The sequence below is a fragment of the Lepidochelys kempii genome, chromosome 10 (genome assembly GCF_965140285.1).
Source record: "Lepidochelys kempii isolate rLepKem1 chromosome 10, rLepKem1.hap1, whole genome shotgun sequence".
Taxonomy (NCBI): domain Eukaryota; kingdom Metazoa; phylum Chordata; order Testudines; family Cheloniidae; genus Lepidochelys; species Lepidochelys kempii.
In genome coordinates, this window is record NC_136389.1 from 7139040 (window position 1) to 7162023 (window position 22984).

Here is a 22984-nt window from a genome sequence, read left to right on the forward strand (position 1 = left end):
AATAAGGAAAGAGCATCACTGGCAAGCTAGGTTGGATTTAAGAGTCTTTCACTTACAATCTTTGGAGTTAATAAGGATTTTTTTAAAGAAATATTTAAATACAGCATATGATTTTTATTCCAACCACCTGCTTTTTTAATTAAAAATTCCAATTCAACAAACAAGAGTTTTACAAAGTCTAACTGGCAAAATCAGGACACCACACTAAACTGAATAAAGCTCAGGCTGTATGCAAAATGACTTTTACCTGACTTGTGCAATGAGACCAGAAACTGAACAAACATTCTGAATGAAAAGAGACTAAGCCATCTCCTGTCAAAGATAGGCATTCAAAAGAAAAACTGTTTGAAGCTGACATTTGTCTTCCTTGGTTATTTTTTGTCAAGAATTTATCTCCCCTGCCCAAACAATTAATTTTCTTACAGAACACTTCAGCTCTCTCAGATTTACAAATGACTACTTAAGAAACAGTTGTAGGAACCAACATTTTGACTAACAGTTGCCTTCAATATTTTCTAGGCCATACTAATTAGGCCAAATTTTCAGCCACAGATGCACATACAGAAACAGGAGTACATGCAACCCCTCATATTTTCCTGTGCAAATCTGTGAATTGTGGATTTAGGTTCTCTATTTGCGTGCACAACTAACTGACATGCATGAGCAAATGCAAGGACTTATATTTGCATTTTGGAAGGTATGTATAAATATGTCCCAATAATATATCTAGGGAACGGGGGAAGAGGATGCAGACACCCACGCAGGAACTAGTTGCCTCAAGAGAAACAAAAAGGCAGACCTCCCACCTTTCCTCAGCACCAGACACTGGAGCCAGCCAGTTCAAGAGAAAATAGGCATCATGTATCTCCTTAAGGAGTATAGCTGATATACTCTACACCTGCATGCCCAAAAGCTCTGAAAGACCTTGTGCTTCCTTGATGCACAATGGCTACAGGAGCAACCATAACAGAAAGGCAGCTCTGCCCAGCCTCCAACACAAACCTGTGACTAACAGGCATGATTAAGCCACATGAAACACTAAGGGATCACTTTACTCATCACCAAAATGCAAGCAGTTCTGGAATGGAAGGCCAAAGACTAGACTGTCTTCAGGACAGAAAAATAATCTTTTATCCAATTGCACTGTTATAGCTTCACAGATTTAGATGCATACTTACAATTCAGATAATTAAGACATCAAATTGATGCCAGAAACAGAATTAATATTTCACTGTGCTCATGGGCCTTTATGTATGATTCACTACAGGCAATAAGGAGGTATTCCCAGAACAATAAAGACACTCTAACATTCAATAAAAAAGATCCTGCTAATATTATTGTCAACAAGAGTATGCAGCTAAGAGCTTATATGAAAAACAGTAAAATTCAGAAGTTGAATTACAAGACAGGGATGCAATTGGGGGCCAGAATGATTATTTATAAACAACTTCTATTTTAAAAAAATAAAGTGCACCCGCTTATATAGCATCAGTCACATGGAAGTCAGATTAAAGAGGTATTGAATACAAGTAGTGGAATATTTAGTTCATATGAAGAATACTGTTAGATAAAAAACATGAAAGAGTTTTTCCTAGTACTCTGCTACCAGTTAGAAACTGTTCTGATTTATTACAAAACAAACCTTTCCTACTAACAAAGTCATACTACCCGATATAAAAGTCTTGGTAACACTTCCATAAGTAATCAGTTGTGACTGCAAAAAAGCCACCCTTAATTCTTAAACTATCATCCAACTCCTTATCAGCTTCTTAAAGGAGTGAAATTCCATCAGAGAGCAGAGGGATAGATAGCCATAAATAAACAAAACCAGAAATCAAGGATGATTACTTAACAAGCATGTTAACATGATAAAATACTAATCTCAGTGAGAAGAGAAAGCTTGCCCTGGACCCTGCACACTTCAGCCAGACTAGAGAATAAACTCTCTATATTTAGGATTTGGCCAGTCACTTTCTAAATCATGATCACATTAAGCAACCATTTTGGACCAAAGTTGTCATATTTGCCTTGCCATTGTTCTTCGTCCATAGTTGAAATTTTAAACAATGGATATTTAAATATAAATACATATTTAAATGTAATAAATATTCCTAACATATTTTTAGAATGCTAAACACTCTTTGTTCTTCCATTGTTGGATTCACTTTTTCATGCTTTAAATTTTTAAAAGACCCTCTAAAACAGCAATGAAGTTATAATAAAACTGGAAGAAGCTGAAGACCATATCTTAAATATTACAACAAAGGTACTGAGATAATTTCATGAACATTCAACTGACTGCTTGCAATATTTAAAAAAAGAAGAAGAAAACAGAATGTCTGAGAAACAGCACTGTGCGTTAGGTAGTGGATCAGTTATTTTTGTCCATACTTTAGTAATCAGAAAAATATTTCATTCTACAGATTTGGCAGAAGATGGAGAAGCGATGTTTTTAGCCTGCCAACCTTGACAGTGTTCCTTTATTTATACTACTATGCTTCTATTTATCCCCCTCACGTTGACTTCAAGTCCCACATTAGGACAGAGATTCAGATGTAATAAACATATAGAAACAGTTTCTATATATTCATACATACACATACAGCTCCACACATACACACACATTGGTAAAATTTCAAATATTTTAAATAAAGCTTCACTGAAAATGAGTCATTAAGGCAACAATGATTTTCCAAGTAGTCTATGCCCACATGGATCCAATGTTAACTGCACAGTGCTGTAAATTATTAGTATCGGCAATACTGACTACTGAAACAATATGGAAAGTTTCATGTATAAATAAATTGGTTATCTGAGTCCTTCATTTTGAGTCTCTCATTTCATATGCCAGTGCCCTGAATTTAATGCTAAAATCAGGAACTGTGTTAGTTACATATTCCTTGCTCCAATCAAAGAGAGTAGATCTTACTCACCTCTTTGCAGATGCAGGCGATTTGGCCACAATCACAGCATTCCTGTAATCTGGGATCTGTAGCAAACAACAGAGATCAACTATGTCATATCTTTTATGGAAATTTAAGCTCATTAAATGCCACATATAATTTTAAGAATTTTAAAAAATATCTGAAGTATCAAATACTTCAAGTTTAAGCAAATAACACTAGCTTTGAATGCCTAGATTTTACAACCTTAAAAATGTTCTTTTAATGTTGTTTTCTGTGTGTAATTTCCTACATTTTTAAAAACAAACTGAAAAAAACCTCAAATTCCATCCTGTGGCATCATACTGACACCCATATGGATCATCAGCAGGGGTGCGCAGACCACTACCACTTGATCAAACAAAATAACTGATAGCAGTAGTAGGTTGTCATCATAGTGGACCGGCACTAAAGGGGGATGGGAATCTTAACGAGAGGGTTTCACAGTTATTTGCTGACAACAGAGGAATGGTGAGACTCAGGAATCTATTTCAGGTTCTGGAGGGGAGCGTGATCTAGTGGGCACAAATTCTTCCGTTCACTTCTCCCAAGCATGACTACTCTAACTTGCCCCAGTCTGGTCTCTTCCCACCCTTGGCTTCTCATGCGAGTTCCACTCTCCACACTTAGCCAGTTCCAGTTCCGCCCATTTGCGATCTCTTTCTTCCCCCTCTCCCCATATCCCTGTTCTCCATCCCCACGGGCTCCCTCCTCAGGCTCCTTGTCCAATCTCAGTGTTCTTACCCCCACCCATGGCTCCTTGTTCCAGTATCTTTCCCCAGCCAGTCCTGGTTCCTCCCCCAGTCATTGAGAGCACAGAGGCTCCCTGCCCCACAGTTCAGGTGCCCAGACACCTTTGCAAGGAAAGTCCTCCTCAGCCCCAAGCTAGAACATGTGGATGGGTGGGAAGCGTAGACATGGTATATCTTGACTTTAGTAAAGCTTTTGATACCGTCTCGCACGACCTTCTCGTAAATAAACTACAGAAATGCAACCTAGATCGAACTACTATAAGGTGGGCACAAAACTGGTTGGAAAACCATTCCCAGAGAGTAGTTATCAGTGGTTCACAGTCATGCTGGAAGGACACGATGAGTGGGGTCTCACAGGGATCAGTTCTGGGTCCGGTTCTGTTCAATATCTTCATCAATTATTTAGATAATGGCATAGAGAGTACCCTTATAAAGTTTGTGGATGATAATAAGCTGGGAGGGGTTGCAAGTGCTTTGGAGGACAGGAGTAAAATTCAAAATGATCTGGACAAACTAGAGAAATGGTCTGAAGTCAATAAGATGAAATTCAATAAGGACTCCACTGCAAAGTACTCCACGTAAGAATGAACAATCAGCTGCACTCATACAAAATGACTGTCTAGAAAGGAGTACTGCAGAAAGGGATCTGGAGTTCATAGTGGATCACAAGTACCTGCCGGTACGTCCCTCAGCCCGCGCCGCTTCCCACAGCCCCCACTGGCCTGCAGCGGCAAACCAAGCCAGTGGGAGCCGCGATCAGCTGAACCTGTGGATGAGGCAGGTAAACAAACTGGCCCGGCCCGCCAGGGGCTTTCCCTGAACAAGCAGCGTTCCAAATTTGGGAAACACTGGTCTAGATAATACTTAGTCCTGCCATGAGTGCAAGGGACTGGACTAGATGATCTCTCAAGGTGCCTTCCAGTCCTATGATTCTGTGCCCAGTGCAAGCAGAATTTTTGTGGAATTTAGCGGCTAAAATCCAAGAAGCCTCTACTAAATATATTTAAATTGATTTTTCAAAGGCTTACATTACAACTTGGCCAAATTTGGGTGGATTTTCATGGCACAGCAAAAGGCACATCCCTGACACCAAGGCCATCCCTTGCCACATGTCAAATTCCTGCTCCAAAGCATGGGGTGCTAGATAAAAGGTATCAAGGTTTTAATATGGGCAAAACAATGTATTCTTCCCTAGCCTTGTTTCTGAAACAATGATCCATTTTGGCTAAAAACTTCCAAATTATTCAGCTTGAGGCAGACACCCAGCATTGAAAATGTTAACCCAAACAGTTAAGTTTGGCAAAGTTCTAAGCAACAGAAGGCAGGGTCTGACAACGGGAAGCGTCAGGCAACATTAAAATAAATGAGACTACTAGCCCTGCTTATAATACAAGAAATATGACCGGGAAAAAAAAGTGCTGAAGTTTCCCTTTCCCCCCCATGTAATTGTGCTCCTTTAAAGACCATGTAAAATTAGATAGGCCATATGAAAGAGGCATACAGTGCAAGATACGGACAAGGTAGGGCATGCCATTTAACATATTGAAGGCTTTATTTCTGTTCAAACAGGATTGTCTCACTTTTAACTGCCAAATCTCCAAACATGATTTCCATTACTCAGTTCATGCAAAAGCAAAGTCAACAACCTGGAACTGTTCAACAATGCCCTTCAAAACTTAAAATATGGGCACTGGCAACTCCTAGCAGCAGAGAATTATGATAAGTCACTAACATCTAATGTGCACACTGTACAGTGTGTGAAGGTGATATGAAGTGTTCTCTAAATAAGCATGCTCAGACATATACACAAACATGAAGCCCATGAAGGCTTTATGCCACATAGTATCCAACTAATGGGTATCTTGGGGTGAAGAAAATCCAATTTCATCTTCGATTCTCAAAGGATCTGGGTGGGAAATTATCATGGAATGGGCACCAGCAGCTCTCAACCTTTACAATTTGGTTTAATGACAAGTTTCAGAGTAGCAGTCGTGTTAGTCTGTATTCGTAAAAAGAAAAGGAGTACTTGTGGCACCTTAGAGACTAACAAATTTATTTGTGCATAAGCTTTTGTGAGCTACATGCATCCGATGAAGTGAGCTGTAGCTCATGAAAGCTTTATGCTCAAATAAATTTGTTAGTCTCTAAGGTGCCACAAGTACTCCTTTTCAATTTGGTTTAAGTTCTTTGTAAATAATCTCCATTCTTTGCAAGTTGAACTTATTTCACACTAGTCAATACATCCTATTAAAGATACCAACAAACATTTAGCATGCTGTAGTATTCAAAATACATGACATCCAGAGCATATTTGGTAAATATGAAATGCAGATGATGTATTAAGTTATTCCTGATCAGCGTTACATGGCAATTTTATGAAGAGATACACATATAACATAGGCCTCTGGATTGGCTAGAAGGCACTAAGTTTGCCCAAATCCTGGGAAACTAAGTATGTAAGGTCCTTTTAGTTAGCTTACTTTCCTGTAAGTCATTCTGTGAAGCAGAGAAAAGATTAAGGAAGTGAAATAAGAAAAACCCCTTCTAAATATCCACCTGCCAAAGGAGTTTGCCAGCTTCCAAAAATCTGCAGATGAGTTTTATACTATTGCCATCTTAGCTAGAGAGAATTTTCTAATGCAAATATATATAACCAGCTAACCATTGGCTGAGAAAAAATCACTGCCATAAATTTGCCAACTTCCCCACACCAGTTTAAAATAACGTCATAACAAAAGTGCATCATGGAGTTTTTAGTACAGACGAAAGCTATACCTATATAAAACAATCCCCTAGGTTGAAGAGTGCCCTCCATTTGACAGGTAGCCATGTGTCCGTTTTAGGGTGGGAAGCATTCATGTTCTTCCAAAGCACTGGGCATTAACCAATGACAGAAGCATGATGTTACAATAAATATTTTTTACTAAAACAGCATTTGACATCCACAAGTCTCTTGGCACTTTATAAAAGAGAGCAATATCATTTTACAGGTGGAGAAACTGGGGTACAGAAGTTCAGGTTCCCAAGATCCCACACTCTTAAGTAGGTAGCAGATCAAGGTCTCTTGACTACAGGTCATCTGTTCTCACCATTAGACAATGCTGCCTAGGTGACCTCGAGTCTGATCTATTATAATTTTATTAAAATGTCCTCAATTAACATTTGCACAATGCTCTGTACATTTACACTTTCACAATTAAAGATCCCTACTCCCAACTTTTTATTTTGGTGTCTATAGAGTGGGAAGAATGTTGATGACAAGAGTAGGAAAAAACAAAAAACCTACCATTTTAAAACTCTCAAAAAAATGAGATTCCTCCTCTCTTCAACAGACTTTTTAAAAAATTACTAAATTTCACTTGATAGTATCTTTACTGATGTTCTAAACCCAACAAACGTAGGGATAACCTGAAATACAACATTGAAATGAAAACTCTCATACACAGTAGTAGGCCTTGCTCACCTCTTCTTGAATGTACTGAAGCAAGAATGGAGACGCTCTCAAATTATCAACTGGAATATTAAAGAACCCCTGTATTTCCTTCTGATGTAAATCCATTGTAATAAGGTGAGTTAGACCTTTGAAAAGAGAGTAACATTTAAAAGCCACTGTATGAAAAACAAGCAGGACAAACCTAAATATTGTCTGTAGATACCAAATTTACTCCTCCTGTAGTTTTCACTAAAGGCTGTTTAGAACATGAATATTCTGTTGCACTAGAACAAAATAATATTATGGTTTTTATTGCAGTATACATCGGAAATAAATTTCCCATTAAGATTATGGGGTATCAAATAAATAGGAGTACTTTGCATTTCTATGGTACCTTTTACCAAAGTCCTCAGAGCAATTTACAAAAATTAACTAAAATTCTCAACACCCCCATACCAGAGATAAGTGCCACCTTCTTTCCACATTTCAAGAAATTAAGGCAGAGACTCAGTCATTTGCCTACAGTCACACAGTAAGATTGTGACAGAGCTAAGATTACAACTCAGAACTCCTGACTCCCAATCTCAAATTCTAATTACTCCCACACTTCTTCCCACGAAATGAGAATCAATATTTAATTAAACCTACAAGACCAGACTGCACAATTACACAGCATATCTATGAAGTGTTCATTATAACCATCCACGTGCTCCCAGGACAGGTGCCATGGGAAAAAGCAGGCAGGTGATTGCCCTGGAGGAACCAGGGGAGTTTATTCCATTCTCAGATGCCACCTTAAAAGTAGGTGTAAGTGGGATCACCCAACAGAGAGGCAAGAGAGAAATTGACAGAAATACAACTACCCAAGAGAGTTAGGAAGGGAGAGAAGGGACCCAGCAGCAGTATCACAGGAAAGGAACCCCACCTTCCAGGATAGTAGGAATTCCAGCAGATTTATCTCACCAACTCAGCTTGGCATGGACTCTGCAATGGATGTTACAAAGACGTGCTCGTTTTTAATGCAGCGTTTCACTCACCACTTTGTATTGCTTTTACATTGGATTTTCCTCTCTAGGGTTTAAAATTTCCTCTTGCTAAAAATCTTTACAGCTATTTCTTATTGAAGTTCCCAGTTTAATGCACACAGCTGTCTAGAAGTTAAATATGACATCAGAAGCCCACCATGCCCTGATTATTTCACAACATCCTACATTCTTACCAGCTTTGCACATCATCGAAGCCAGTAATTTAGAGACAATGGAGCCCCTTTTCCTCATCTTGCACTGCTTGCTGTATGGGAAGTAGGGAATCACTCCAATAATGCTTTTGGCACAGGAGGTTTTACAAGCATACACCATGATCAGGAGTTCCATGATCGTAGTATTCACATCCCTGGAATGAGAAGTTTCTAGTTCTGTATCCACGCATAAATATCCTTTAGCTGAATTCAGTGTGATACCTACATCTGCTTCAAGGGACTTGAAGAAAAACTGGCAATTGAAATATCCCTATAAGAAATCCAAATATGCACCCTAGGGAGGCCACTGCACTTGACATACTATTTTAATTTCTCACTAGGACTATACTTCATAATTTCTTCTCCCATTGCCTGTTCAACAACCTCATTGTTTAGAAAGACATTTTCAGGACCATATCAGCACAACATGTTGCTGCAATAAGGCCTACATTGTAATTTGTCTCCCACATCTTTGCACCACAAGATAAAAACTGAATGAATATATTTTCACTACGGACAGGACTAACAGTTTTAGATTCCCACAATACATTCTCCTATTATTTTGGCCAAAAATAGGCCTTGGCCAACACTAGGCTTTAAATATTTAGCAACTAACATCCTATCTCCTGTCTCTAAACAAAAAGATTTAGTGGTATATATTAACATGGAAGGACTGATCAGGCAAATCAGCCCCATCATTTCTGCTGCTGTCAGAAACTAGAAGTATGCCTTTGAATTGTAGAGCTCTGTATGTTCTTGAGAACATACAATTATTATGTTGCTTAATGAGTCACATGAGCCATTTGCTTTGAAGAGAGCGCTCCCACTTTAAAAGCATTAAGTGGTGCTGCACTCAGGGTAGTCGATCACAACAAGATTTTAAAGAGAACAAAGTAAGGAACAGAGTGTACATTGCAAAAGAATGCAGAAACCCATAGAGCAAAATCCAGATTCATCTGAATATAAACAAAGTAAATGGTCAGATTATAAGTCCCACATACACACCTTTTAAATCACAGAGACCAACTGGCCCATCTGTGAATCTCTCATATGTACAAAAAAAGAAAACCTAAGACAAAAGAATTCTTAAAGATAAACCATGTCAGAAACTACTCTAGTTTCTTTAGAATATGTGTTAGTTGTTACTCACTTTGAAACTGTTTGGATGATAAAGACATCTTTTCCTCTCACAGACTCTTGAATCTGCACCCTTGTTTCTGCCAAGAAGAGAAACATACAAAGATTTAAGAAACATACAACAGGACTTCATGGAATTACTCCACGAGGTCGTCATACACTATAGACAAATCTAAAAAATAAATAATTTCTCCATCTTCAAACTGAAAGAGAATAGCCATATTGAAGACAATATTCATGGTCAAATTTACAGACTTGTGTGCATTAGGTGCACAACTCCCACTAATGATAACATGAGTCATGTGGTAAGTTCCCACATGAGGACTTGAAAATGTATCCTTTTGTATCTAAGGAAGGTGATGGTGGTGGCTACATACATGAACCCTCTGACCAATAATATTGCATGACAATACCAGCATTTAATGAGGATGAAGGAACAATATAAAAAAACTAATTGGAGAGAGATAACATACAAGAGTGTGTGTGAGAGAGAGATGTATGCTAGTGATCACATACATAAACAGGTGGTCTGGAAGAGTGACAGTCCTCAGAAGGCAGCAAGACAAGAGGTGAAAGTTCACGTGTATGAGAGAACACAAACGTTAGAAAGTGCTGCTTCGCTTTTCTGTAAATAAATTCTAAGGAGGGTTAGGTAATATACTGTCTCCCACAGAGGCAGAACGAGAGGTTTATTTAACCATTAAATGCTCACCTCTGTTTGGCTCCTGATAAACCTGAACTTTGCCCATCTCTACCCCCAACCGTCTGAAGAAAGAGAAAAGCAAGAATCAGTACATTACACCCAAGGGAATGGAGACCAGAATAAAGAAGAAGCCCAACCCAATGTTCATAACACTGTACAAATCTATACTTCATAAATCACAGGACAAATGTTTTACTATGAGATTTCTCACAACTCTACATTTTACAAGAGTTACATTACTGGTCGATCTAAGCCTGTCCACAAATAAAAACAATGTTAAAAAAAAATGAACAAGAACATTAAAATAATTCCAAATTATGAAATTATGCAACAAGTTTCTCATCATCATCTACATGGTGTCACAGATGTGCATGAGGCTTTACAAGACTGAGTTTAAATAGGTCCTTTCCCAGGGAAATTTCCAATCAAGACTGGATGAGAAATGAAATGAGGGCAAGAGCAGACAAAGCTATAGTTAATAAGCTTTTGAAGGTTAAACTATGGTTTAATATGTCTGTATTAGCATAGAAAAGCCAATTACTAAAAAGGAACCAATTGCATGAATGATGCACAAATATCCCCACATCCAAACACTGTGTAACCTCAGCCCTCCCTCAGCACCCTTCTTGTCTGTTCTTCCTAGGTCACGTCTAATTTAGACTGTAGGGAAGTGACCTGCCACGTCTGATATTTCTAAAAGCATCTTGCACGCCTATGGTCATGAAGTATGATCTAGATTTATTCAAGACATAATAGCTCTACCAAAGCTATTAGCGCACTTTATACTAAAAATCCTCAATATCTAAATAAATTTGTACTGAGCAGAAAAGACAAGCCTTGATAACTAACAAAGCCACAGTACATATGGAATGAGAAAACAAAGGATTTTTCTAACATAAAGGATTATTTATCACTATCCAAATAAAAACCTTTGTAAGTTATGTCTCCTAAACAATATTAATGTGGCCTTTCACAGTTTGCAAATGAACAGGCCAAGCATAAATGTTTTCTTTGTTATTTGGTGAATAAATTACACCGTATCTTTTCAAAATTCAGCTACTGTAAAGGTTTTAGGTGAGGTACTGACACTGACTACCTACCGCTGGAAATTGTGTTTTCTAATTTGCATGTCCCACAGTAATGAAAAAAGGCTTGTCAGGGTCCATACTACCCTACATGTAGTTGTTAAATGCTATGGATGCCAGGACAAGGTGATTCAACAACAAACCTCTCCCAGCTTGCTATACTGAGCGTCACGATTAACGCCTTTATTACATGTAATACAGTCTGCCCTGGGGCACAGTTCCCTAATTAGTTCTTTAAAATGATAGCTTAAAACAGACATCTATAATATTTATTTTCAGAGATGCAAGTTTAGTTGATTAGGAACAAAGATTTATTGTACTGACTGTGTACCTTGTAGGTAACTTTATTTTTCCAAACAATGGAGCAGTTTTACTAAGTAACTTTACAAAATATTCTTATCTGCTGAAGACTGATCTCTACTCCCAACCCACCTGGACCAATGTCCTACACTGCTGTGATGGCAGCACAGACTAACCACTGGATATTACTTACTCAGCAATTCTCCTTGATAGTTCCGTGCATGATGAATTGGAATTAGCTGAAAACAGCACCAGCCCACCCTTTGTTATATTCATGATGGCTCCTATTTCAGTTGATGCCACACAAAACATCAAAACCTACTTTGTTTTTCCACTTCTAAAATACTGCAAAAAAATAAAAGACATATTAAGCATTACAATATTTACTTTAGAAACAAGTTTCCTTTGGATATGGGCTGCAGACTAATTCATCCTCCTGGATCCTCATACACAATTGTTTAGTAAAAACATAAAGTAAGAACAATACTACAGAGATGAAATCCTTACAACACTCCTTTGTGCTACATAAGCATTACTCTTTTTAAAGATCTGGGCACCCAGCAACAAACCACAAGGAGTGTGAGTGGAGCCAGTCTTCTCTACCTCGTCTTGTCCTCAGCACTCATGGTAGCATCTAGCAGAAAGGCACCAAGAATGGTTTCTTCAAACTCCCGTCAGATCATATCACAAATTCTACAAAATTTTTAATCATCTTCCTCAGTTTACAGCTGACAGGGCAGATCGTTAGCCTACCATTTTTATCTGCTTGTCTAATTAACTTTCTGCCATTGTCATTCACCAGCTGGGAGAAAAAACAAAAATTAAGTGATTTTTCCAAGATTACACCATCAAATTGATGATAGGACTGTTATTAGAATGGAGTTCCCAGTTCTGTGCTAAATCCACTACAACAGCCTCTATATGTATATACTACACATGCACTGTATATGTTTGCTTATTTTGCAATAAATTATAAACTTACAAATAAGGGTTGAACTTAAGGAAGAGTCCAATAAAGTTGGCAGATGTAACTAATGCCCTCTTGTACAATGCATCCACTTGGTCACGTAGCTGCTGTCATTCTTCGACGCTAGAATTGCTCCTATGGAAACACCACAGAGAAAACAAACATCAAGAGACAATTTAGACACTTTTATTCAATAAAGGCATACACACACACACAAAATCAATGAATCACATCAGGGTTTCTCCATACTCTTTATTCCAGTTTGTAATATCACATTTTCATGCCACAAGGTAATAGAACACTTAAGTGACAGCATCATGCTGAACAGCAGCCACCATTGTAGACATAAAATAAGTACCATCTTAATTAACAAAGTGCTAAAAACTCAGCAACTTGCTTTTTTAATATATAAATACTCCAATACTTTCAACTTACTCAAAGAACTGAACATATCAATACCAGCAGCATAACTCAAACAAAGGACAGGTTTCAGAGTGGTAGCCGTGTTAGTCCGTATCAGCAAAAACAACGAGGCCTCGTGGCACCTTTGGGTATATCTACATTACGAAATTAGGCCGATTTTACAGAAGTCAATTTTTAGAAATCTATTTTCTACAGTCGATTGTGTATGTCCCCACTAAGTGCATTAAGTCGGCGGAGTGCGTCCTCAATACTGTGGCTAGCATCGACTTACGGAGCGGTGCACTGTGGGAAGCTATCCCACAGTTCCCGCAGTCTCTGCTGCCCATTGGAATTCTGGGTTAAGCTCCCAACGCCCGATGGGGCAAAAACACTGTTAAGGGTGGTTTTGGGTACATGTCATCAGTCGCCCCTCCCTTCCTCCCGCCCTTGTTTTGCGCCTTTTTTCCTGGGTTACCCATGCAGACACCATACCATGGCAAGCATGGAGCCCGCTCAGTTCACCATTACCGTTGTGAGCACTGTAAACACCTCGCGCATTATCCTGGATTATGTGCAGAACCGGGCTAAGAGCAACCAGCACAAGGACGATTGTGATGAGGACATGGACACAGACGTTCCTGAAAGCACAGGCTGTGGAAATTGGGACATCATGCCAGCAGTGGGGCTGGTTGATACAGTGGAAAGCCGATTCTGGGCCCGGCAAACAAGCACAGACTGGTGAGACCGCATAGTGTTGCGGGTATGGATGATTCACAGTGGCTGCGAAACTTTTGCATACATAAGGACACTTTCTTTGAACTTTGTGAGTTGCTTTCCCCCACCCCAAAGTGCAGGAATACCAAGATGAGAGCTGCCCTGACAGCTGAGAAGCGAGGGGCGATAGCCCTGTGGAAGCTTGCAAGGCCTGACTGCTACCAGTCAGTCGGGAATCAATTTGGAGTGGGCAAGTCTACTGTGGGGACTGCTGTGATCCAAGTAGCCAATGCAATCACTGACATTCTGTTATCAAGGGTAGTGACTCTGGGAAATGTGCAGGTCATACTGGATGGCTTTGCTGCAATGGGATTCCCTAACTGTGGTGGGGCGACAGACGGAACACATATTCCTATCTTGGCACCGGACCACCTTGCCAACCAGTACGTAACCCGCAAGGGGTACTTCTCAATGGTGCCGCAAGCACTGGTGGATCACAAGGGACGTTTCACCAACATCAACGTGGGATGGCCAGGAAAGGTGCATGACGCTCGCATCTTTAGTAACTCTGGGCTCTTCGAGCAGTTGCAAAAAGGACTTACTTCCCAGACCAGAAAATTACCATAGGGAATGTTGAAATATCAATAGTTATCCTTGGGGACCCAGGCTAGTCCTTGCTCCCATGGTTCATGAAGCCGTACACAGCCTGGACTGTAGTAAGGAGCAGTTCAACTGTAGGCTAAGCAAATGCAGAATGGTGATAGAATGTACCTTTGGATATTTAAAAGCTCACTGGCGCTGTTTGCTGACTAGGTTAGACCTCAGCGCAACCAACATTCCCATTGTTACTGCTGCTTGCTGTGTGTTCCATAATATCTGTGAGAGTAAGGAGGAGACATTTATGGTGGGGTGGGAGGTTGAGACAAATTGCCTGGCGGCCGATTTTGAGCAGCCAGACACCAGGGCGATTAGAAGAGCACAGCTAGGCACGCTGTGTATCAGAAAGGCTTTGAAAACCAGTTTCATGACTGGCCAGGCTACAGCATGACAGTTGTGTGTGTTTCTCCTTGCTGCAAACCCACCCCCTTTGTTGATTTTAATTCCCTGTAAGCCAACCACCCTCCCCCTCTTCGATCGCACCTGGCAAAGGAAATAAAGTAACTATTGTTTTGATACCATGCATTCTTTCTTTATTAATTAAAAAAAAAAAGAGTGAGATAACTGACAAGGTAACCCAGGTGGGGTGACGTGCGGGAGGAGGGAAGGACAAGGCCACATTTGATTTGTAGTGTGGCTACACTAAGCAAACTGTCTGAATGACAGCCTTCTGTTGCTTGGGCCATCCTCTGGAGTAGAGTGGCTGGGTGCCCAGAGCCTCTCCCCCCACGCTGCACATTCTTAGGCGTCTGGGTGAGGAGGATATAGAACTTCGGGAGGAGGGCAGGCGGTTATACAATGGATGCAGCAGGGGTCTGTGCTCTTTTTGCCTTTCCTGCAGCTCCAACAGACACTTCATCATGTCCATTTGCTCCCCCATTAGCCTCAGCATCGCTTCCTGCCTCTGCTCTTCGCGCTCACTTAATGCTTTCCTGGCCTCTGCCACTGAATGCTTCCATGCATTAAGCTGTGCCCTATCACTGCGGGAGGACTGTATGAGCTCAGAAAACATGTCATTGCAAGTGCGTTTTTTTCACCTTCTAATCTGCGATAACCTCAGGGACGGAGATGGTAGGGGGAGCATAGAAATATTTGCACCTGGGGGGTAGATAAAAAGGGAGAGTAAAATTTACGATGATACATTTCTGAGAACAAAAGGGAGACTCTTCCATAGTGAATCAAGCAATTGGCAGCAGACAGCACATGCGCTTTAGGTACAAGATCGCATTTTGCCTTTTATATCGAGCGCCTGCCAGTATGGTGACACATCACAAACGGCTGGGCATCAGAATTCAGCTTCCAGGCAGCCATAGTAAGCCTTTTGGTACATGGGGTTGGCTTCTTATGCCTTCATAACATGTGGGAATGGTTTCAAACTGCAGCGCCATCCTTTCCCATAGCAAGCAATGCCGGCTGGGTTTCATATTTAAAAGAAGGGGCTGCGGTTTTTGGGTGGATGTGCAGCACACTCCTCCCCCCACCCCGCCGCGTGGCTATTCTCCGGGATGATCCCTTCACTCCTCCCCCCACCCCGCCGCGTGGCTATTCTCCGGGATGATCCCCTCACTCCTCCCCCCACCCCGCCGCGTGGCTATTCTCCGGGATGATCCCCTCACTCCTCCCCCCACCCCGCCGCGTGGCTATTCTCCAGGATGATCCCTTTTAGCCAAGGGCAAACAACCCAGCATGAATGGAGTCCTTTTACTGTTCCCTTACAAAAATTCTCCTATTTCAACCAGGTGACCATGAATGATCTCACTCCCCTGAGGCTAACACAGAAAGACAGACCAAACATTGCTTGAATGCGACCAAAACCCAGAACCATTCGCTGCCATGCTTTGTGCTGCAATGATTCCATACTACTTGCTACTGGCTTGGCATGGTAAAGTGTCCTACCATGGAGAACAAAATAAGGCAGCCCTCCCCAGAACCCTTCTGCAAAGGCTTTCAGAGTACCTCCAGGAGAGCTTCATGGAGATGTCCCTGGAGGATTCCCACTCCATCCCAGACACATTAACAGACTTTTCCAGTAACTGTACTGGCTGCAAATGCATCCCAATTCTTCAGGGCAAATCAAACATTAAACACTATTGCTTTTAAACACCGTACTGTAGTTACAAATGTGCACTCACCAGAGCTGCCTTCTCCGGCTTCATGGTCAGGGATCCCGCCTTGGGAGGGTATTGGCTCCAGGGTGATGAAAAGGTCCTGGCTGCCAGGGAAAACGGATTCACTGCTTGCCTGCTGCACATTCTCCTCCTCTTCCTCATCCACAAAATCCTCCTCCCTGTTGCGTGAGAATCCCCCTTGCAGATGTCCACAGACAGTGGTGGGGTAGTAGTAGGGTCCCCCCCAGAATACCATGCAGCTGATGATAGAAGCAGCATGTATGGGGCTCCGACCCGGAGCGACCGTTTGCCTCCTTTGTCTTTTGGTAGGCTTGCCTGAGCTCCTTAACTTTCACGCAGCACTGCTGTGTGTCCCTATTGTAGCCTCTCTCCACCACGCCGTGTGCAAGTTTGGCATACAGTGGAGTCACATCTTATGCGGGGGATAGGTTCTAAAGTCAGCATGTAAGGCGAAAATCACATATAGTCAAAAAGAGAGAGAGACAGAAGAATGAAAGAATAAAAAAGGGAGAAAGACAACTTCAACGTCGTTATGCACAAACCGGAGTGTCTCAGAATGGCCAGGAGCATTGTCTATGATCAGCAACACTTTAAAGTCAAGTCCTTTCTCTTCGAGGTACCACTTGACCTCCAGAATAAAACACTTGTGGAACAAATCCAGAAATAATGCTGCTCTCACCCAAGCCTTTTTATTTGATTGCCATAACACAGGCAAGAGATTTTTGTTCTTGCCTTTTAGGGCACAGGGATTTGCAGCCCTGTAGAGCAAGCCTGGCTTTATTAAATGCCCAGCCACATTGCCACAAAACAACACAGTCACACGGTCCCTAGCTGCTTTGAAGCCAGGGACTTGTCTTTCTGATTTCGAAGTGTAAGTGCAGTTGGGCATTTTTTACCAGAAGAGCCCAATCTCATCGGCATTAAAAACTTTTTCCGGAAGATAGCCCTTTTCTTCTATGATTTTCTTTAATTGTTCGGGGTAGGCTTTTGCTGCCTCTTCATTGGCAGATGCAGCTTCACCAGTAGTCTGCACGTTTTTGAGGTTGAAGTGGTTCCTAAAACTGTTAAGCCAACCTTGGCTGGCTTTGAATTCCTTCTCAGCAGAAGGCTGTCCCTCTTCGGTGGGAGGTTTGAACAGCACGTAGAGGCTGAGAGCCTTTTCTCGCAACGTGTTGCCATCGATAGGCACACGTTTACAGTTCATGTCTTCCAGCCATAAGTTTAATGCCTTTTCAGTCTTCACTAAAGTCTTATCACGCACCTGGCTCATCACCTTAGCAGTTATTGACAGGTTTCAGAGTAACAGCCGTGTTAGTCTGTATTCGCAAAAAGAAAAGGAGTACTTGTGGCACCTTAGAGACTAACCAATTTATTTGAGCATGAGCTTTCGTGAGCTACAGCTCACTTCATCGGATGCATACTGTGGATGAAGTGAGCTGTAGCTCACGAAGGCTCATGCTCAAATAAATTGGTTAGTCTCTAAGGTGCCACAAGTACTCCTTTTCTTTTTGTGAATACAGACTGAGTACTTGTGGCACCTTAGAGACTAACCAATTTATTTGAGCATGAGCTTTCGTGAGCTACAGCTCACTTCATCGGATGCATACTGTGGATGAAGTGAGCTGTAGCTCACGAAGGCTCATGCTCAAATAAATTGGTTAGTCTCTAAGGTGCCACAAGTACTCCTTTTCTTTCAGCAGTTATTGGAGCACTTGACGCCACGGTTTGACGAATTTCTCTCTCTCAAATCTTGATGGCACGGATGCTAGATTTGTTATAGCCATATTTATGTGCCACGTTGGAGACCAACATACCGACTCTTAGTAAGTCCAACACAGCCAGTTTTTCCTCCAGCATTGGAACAGATCATCTGGTGCTCAACCGAAGAAACAGCGAAGTAGTTGGCTTGCGTTTGGGGGCCCATGTTGTATGAAAAATAAGTATCTTTAAACACTAGAATCACACTCAGAGCTACAAGATGCTTACTGGATCGGCGGGCAGCAATTGATCCAGCAGGGGTCGATTTATCGCGTCTAGACTAGACACGATAAATCCACCCCTGAGCGCTCTCCCATCGACTCCTGTACAGTACTCCACCGCCACAAGTTATTGTTATTTTTCTTTTTTTTTGCCGAGCTCGTATAGTTGAATTCGCATAAGTTAAATCCGCGTATGATGCGACTCCACTATATATATTAGCATTTCTTCTTTTTGATCGGAGTTTGGCCTGCACAGATTCTTCTCCCCATACAGCAATCAGATCCAGTGTCTCCCGTTCAGTCCATGCTGGAGCTCATTTGCGATTCTGGGGTGACTGCATGGGCATGGTCACCTGAGCTGCTGAGCTCGCCGCACTGACCAAACAGGAAATGAAATTCAAAATTTCCAGGGGCTTTTCCTGTGTACCTGGCTCGTGCATCGGAGTTCAAAGTGCTGTCCAGAGCAGTCACATTGGAGCACTCTGGGATAGCTCCCGGAGGCCAATACCGTCGAATTGCGTCTGCACTACCCCAAATGCGACCCAGCAAGGTCGATTTTTGCACTACCCCCTCGCTGTGGAGGAGTACAGAAGTCGGTTTTAAGAGCCTTTTAGGTCGACGGAACATTCATTTTAAAATCAACCTAACCCAGCTAAATTCAACTTAACCCCTTAGTGTAGACCAGGGCTTAGAGACTAACAAATTTATTTGGGCATAAGCCTTAGGCCAATGTCTCCATCTCACAAATGTTTCCCAAACAGAGATTGCAAGCATCTAGCAAAGGTACAGAATCCATTTTAGGACTGTTAGTACACCCTCTTATTAAGTACTCTAAAACAGCATCTACAAAAATGACTGTGTATTAGTCACATTTATGGAAGCAGCTGTTGGATTCAAACACGGGACGGCTATATTAAAGCTGTTTTACCAGCCTTTGCAACTAGACCTACTCTTACTCAGTTTGTCCAGGATGCAGAAGCTATATTTGGCTCATCAGCAGTTGAGAGCCAAGAAGAGGATGGGTATTTCCTACAAATAAAACACTCCACCACTGTGCAGCACTCTGCTCAGTTCCTGTGAACCAAAAAATGGCTCATGATACCACAGAAGCTTTTAATAGGGAGAGGTTGCAACAGGTACAACAATAGAGCAGACCCCAGGAGTGTGCCTCAATTCTAACCTTCAAAAACCACCTATACAGCTAATAAAACAGATCAGACCCCAGGTCCTTGCCCTCTGCTTAGTCTATCAACAAGGAAAACTATCAGGCTATGTCTACACCAGCACTTTTGTCAGTACATCAATGGCTCCATGTCTAGTTGGCAGCCGGTGTCAAGTGGAGTGCCCCAGGGGTCGGTCCTGGGGCCGGTTTTGTTCAATATCTTCATAAATGATCTGGAGGATGGTGTGGATTGCACTCTCAGCAAATTTGCGGATGATACTAAACTGGGAGGAGTGGTGGATACGCTGGAGGGGAGGGATAGGATACAGAAGGACCTAGACAAATTGGAGGATTGGGCCAAAAGAAATCTGATGAGGTTCAATAAGGATAAGTGCAGGGTCCTGCACTTAGGACGAAAGAACCCAGTGCACAGCTACAGACTAGGGACCGAATGGCTAGGCAGCAGTTCTGCGGAAAAGGACCTAGGGGTGACAGTGGACGAGAAGCTGGATATGAGTCAGCAGTGTGCCCTTGTTGCCAAGAAGGCCAATGGCATTTTGGGATGTATAAGTAGGGGCATAGCAAGCAGATCGAGGGACGTGATCGTTCCCCTCTATTCGACATTGGTGAGGCCTCATCTGGAGTACTGTGTCCAGTTTTGGGCCCCACACTTCAAGAAGGATGTGGATAAATTGGAGAGAGTCCAGCGAAGGGCAACAAAAATGATTAGGGGACTGGAACACATGACTTATGAGGAGAGGCTGAAGGAACTGGGATTGTTTAGCCTGCAGAAGAGAAGAATGAGGGGGGATTTGATAGCTGCTTTCAACTACCTGAAAGGGGGTTCCAAAGAGGATGGCTCTAGACTGTTCTCAATGGTAGCAGATGACAGAACGAGGAGTAATGGTCTCAAGTTGCAGTGGGGGAGGTTTAGATTGGATATTAGGAAAAACTTTTTCACTAAGAGGGTGGTGAAACACTGGAATGCGTTACCTAGGGAGGTGGTAGAATCTCCTTCCTTAGAGGTTTTTAAGGTCAGGCTTGACAAAGCCCTGGCTGGGATGATTTAACTGGGAATTGGTCCTGCTTCGAGCAGGGGGTTGGACTAGATGACCTTCTGGGGTCCCTTCCAACCCTGATATTCTATGATTCTATACAATGTACGTCACTCACGGCATGCCCCTCCCAATGACATAAGTTACACCAACAAAAGAGTCAGTGTGGACAGTCCTATGTCAGCAGGAGCTTCATAGTTTGGGGGTTCTCAATAAAATGAGCCTAAAAACAATAATACTTAATATTTGTGCTATGCTTTTCAAACTTTGGCCCTGTTCTTATCCACTTTTCATAGATGGGGAAACCCAGGCAGAAGAGTTAAGAGATTTTTCCCCAAGGTTATGAGTTCCTGGCTTCCAATTTATAGTTCAGATCACATCTCACTTTTCAGTGAGACAGGAACATTTTCATGAGTGATTTTGAAGCTCCAGTTCTGCAGGTCATAGAATCATAGAATATCAGGGTTGGAAGGGACCTCAGGAGATCATCTAGTCCAACCCCCTGCTCAAAGCAGGACCAATCCCCAATTTTTGCCCCAGATCCCTAAATGGCCCCCTCAAGGATTGAACTCACAACCCTGGGTTTAGCAGGAAGTATACTGCAGAGGTAACAACTGGGCTACAGTAGAGGAGCAAATGATAGGTATATGCATAATACAAGCTCCAGGATGGTAAATCCAGAGGTAACATTGACCTGGTCATCCTAAAACAGGTGTTGGGGTTACCGCCAGCTCATTAGGCAAAACGATGAGTAAAGTCATGGCCTCAAAACAAGTGCATATCTATGCACACACATAGCTCAATGGCTTTGTCCAGACTGACCTTCCAAGTTTGGATCAGGTTTGAGAAAAGAACATTTACCCCAGATTGTCTTCCCAGTACCATCATACCCTCCCCACCTCTCCCAAGCCCCCAGTTCCTATTGTGTTGCTTTGGCTATGAAGTCACATACCACAGCCACTCAGGTACATAAGGAAAATAACATTGTTGGATTGAATCCCAGTGAAAACTGGCCCCGATTCACAAAAGATTCTAGACCCCTAGGATTTCAGGGCCCTTTGATAGAAAGAAGGGAATGGAGACAGAAAACACCCAAATATATCACAGCTTCCAGGGCATAAAGGAGATGAGCCATTGCCACCAGGTTCCGCCCTCGTTGCTCCTACATACAGGATGATGGACAGAGATGAACTTCCCACTCCCACCTCACCCACCCCAGAGGAAGGCTGGAGATTAGTCCCTCCCCTCATACACACACTTCCCCTCCCCATTTGCAGTTGGAAATATTTATATTAGGCTAGAACCCAAAGGTCCCAGTTGGGACTGGGAACCCATTGCGTACAAATACACAAAGGAAACTATCTTCCCTGGAGGGCTTACAATTTATTTCCTATGTTAGGAAAGGAAACTCCCCCACCACAGGATTTCCCCTTGGGAGAAAGATAATGGTGATGAACCCATCCCCCACCCCACCCCTCTTGCCCCGTGGAGGAGCAGAGCCGGGGGGGGGGGGAGGGAACAGCAATGAACCCATCCCCCACCTTACCTGCCCTGAGGTGGGGGGGGGATAGCAATGAACTCATTCCGCACCCCACCCCTCCTTGCCCTGATGCTTGGGGGGGACAGGACAGCAATAAACCCATCCCCCACCCCACCCCACCCCTCCCCTCTTGCCCTGAGGAGCGGGGGGGAAGGGAGGAGATGGAATAGCAATGAACCCATCCCCCACCTTACCGGCCCGGGTGGGGGGAACCGCAATGAACCCACCCCCCGCCCCACGCCCCGAGGCGGGGACAGACTAGACCCAGCCGCCCCAGCGGTGCCCACCTCCCCGAGGCAGGGCGTACGTGATGGTGGCCCCCCTCCCGCGCCAGAGGATGGCGCGCGCCCCGGGCGGAGAGGGCGGCGTGGCCGAGCCCCTTACCTGCCGTTCAGCGCCACTCCGGCCCCCCCAGCTGCCGGGAGAAGGCGGCGGCCCAGCCGGCCGGCGGCGGGAGGGGAGGCGGCGGCTTGGCTCAGCCCCTCGCCGTCCGGCTGCAAAATGGCGGCGCCGTGCGCGGGGGAGGGGCAGGGGCAGCCGCGAGGCGCGCTACTCCCCTCCGCGCCCGGGTCGGGGGGTGGGCGGCCGCAGGGCGATGCTCCCCTCAGCGTCCCCCCAGCTCCTCGGGGTGGGGGGGCGTCTGTGGGGCACTACTGCCCTCAGCGTCCCCCAGCTCCTCGGGGTGGGGGGTGTCTGTGGGCACTACTGCCCTTAGCTCCTCGGGGTGGGGGGGCGTCTGTGGGGCACTACTGCCCTTAGCTCCTCGGGGTGGGGGGTGTCTGTGGGGCAC

General features: G+C 43.2%; 1 protein-coding gene across 2 annotated transcripts in view; it reads right to left on the reverse strand.

Moving 5' to 3' along the window:
• The window catches only part of PRPSAP2 (phosphoribosyl pyrophosphate synthetase associated protein 2), a 33736-nt gene extending 11032 nt beyond the window's left edge, over nucleotides 1-22704 (reverse strand). The window contains exons 1-8 of one of the 2 annotated variants that reach the window (XM_073361794.2): nucleotides 22579-22704; nucleotides 12572-12691; nucleotides 11783-11934; nucleotides 10214-10266; nucleotides 9515-9581; nucleotides 8347-8519; nucleotides 7158-7273; nucleotides 2934-2989 (exon numbers count right to left, since the gene is read on the reverse strand). In XM_073361794.2, coding sequence (XP_073217895.1) covers nucleotides 2934-2989; nucleotides 7158-7273; nucleotides 8347-8519; nucleotides 9515-9581; nucleotides 10214-10266; nucleotides 11783-11901 — 584 coding nt within the window. In that variant the 5' untranslated portion in view covers nucleotides 11902-11934; nucleotides 12572-12691; nucleotides 22579-22704. Of the gene's footprint in view, nucleotides 1-2933; nucleotides 2990-7157; nucleotides 7274-8346; nucleotides 8520-9514; nucleotides 9582-10213; nucleotides 10267-11782; nucleotides 11935-12571; nucleotides 12692-22578 lie in introns of those variants that run through there. The other variant, XM_078854522.1, reaches the window with a different exon arrangement.
• Between the last annotated feature and the right edge of the window lie 280 nt (nucleotides 22705-22984).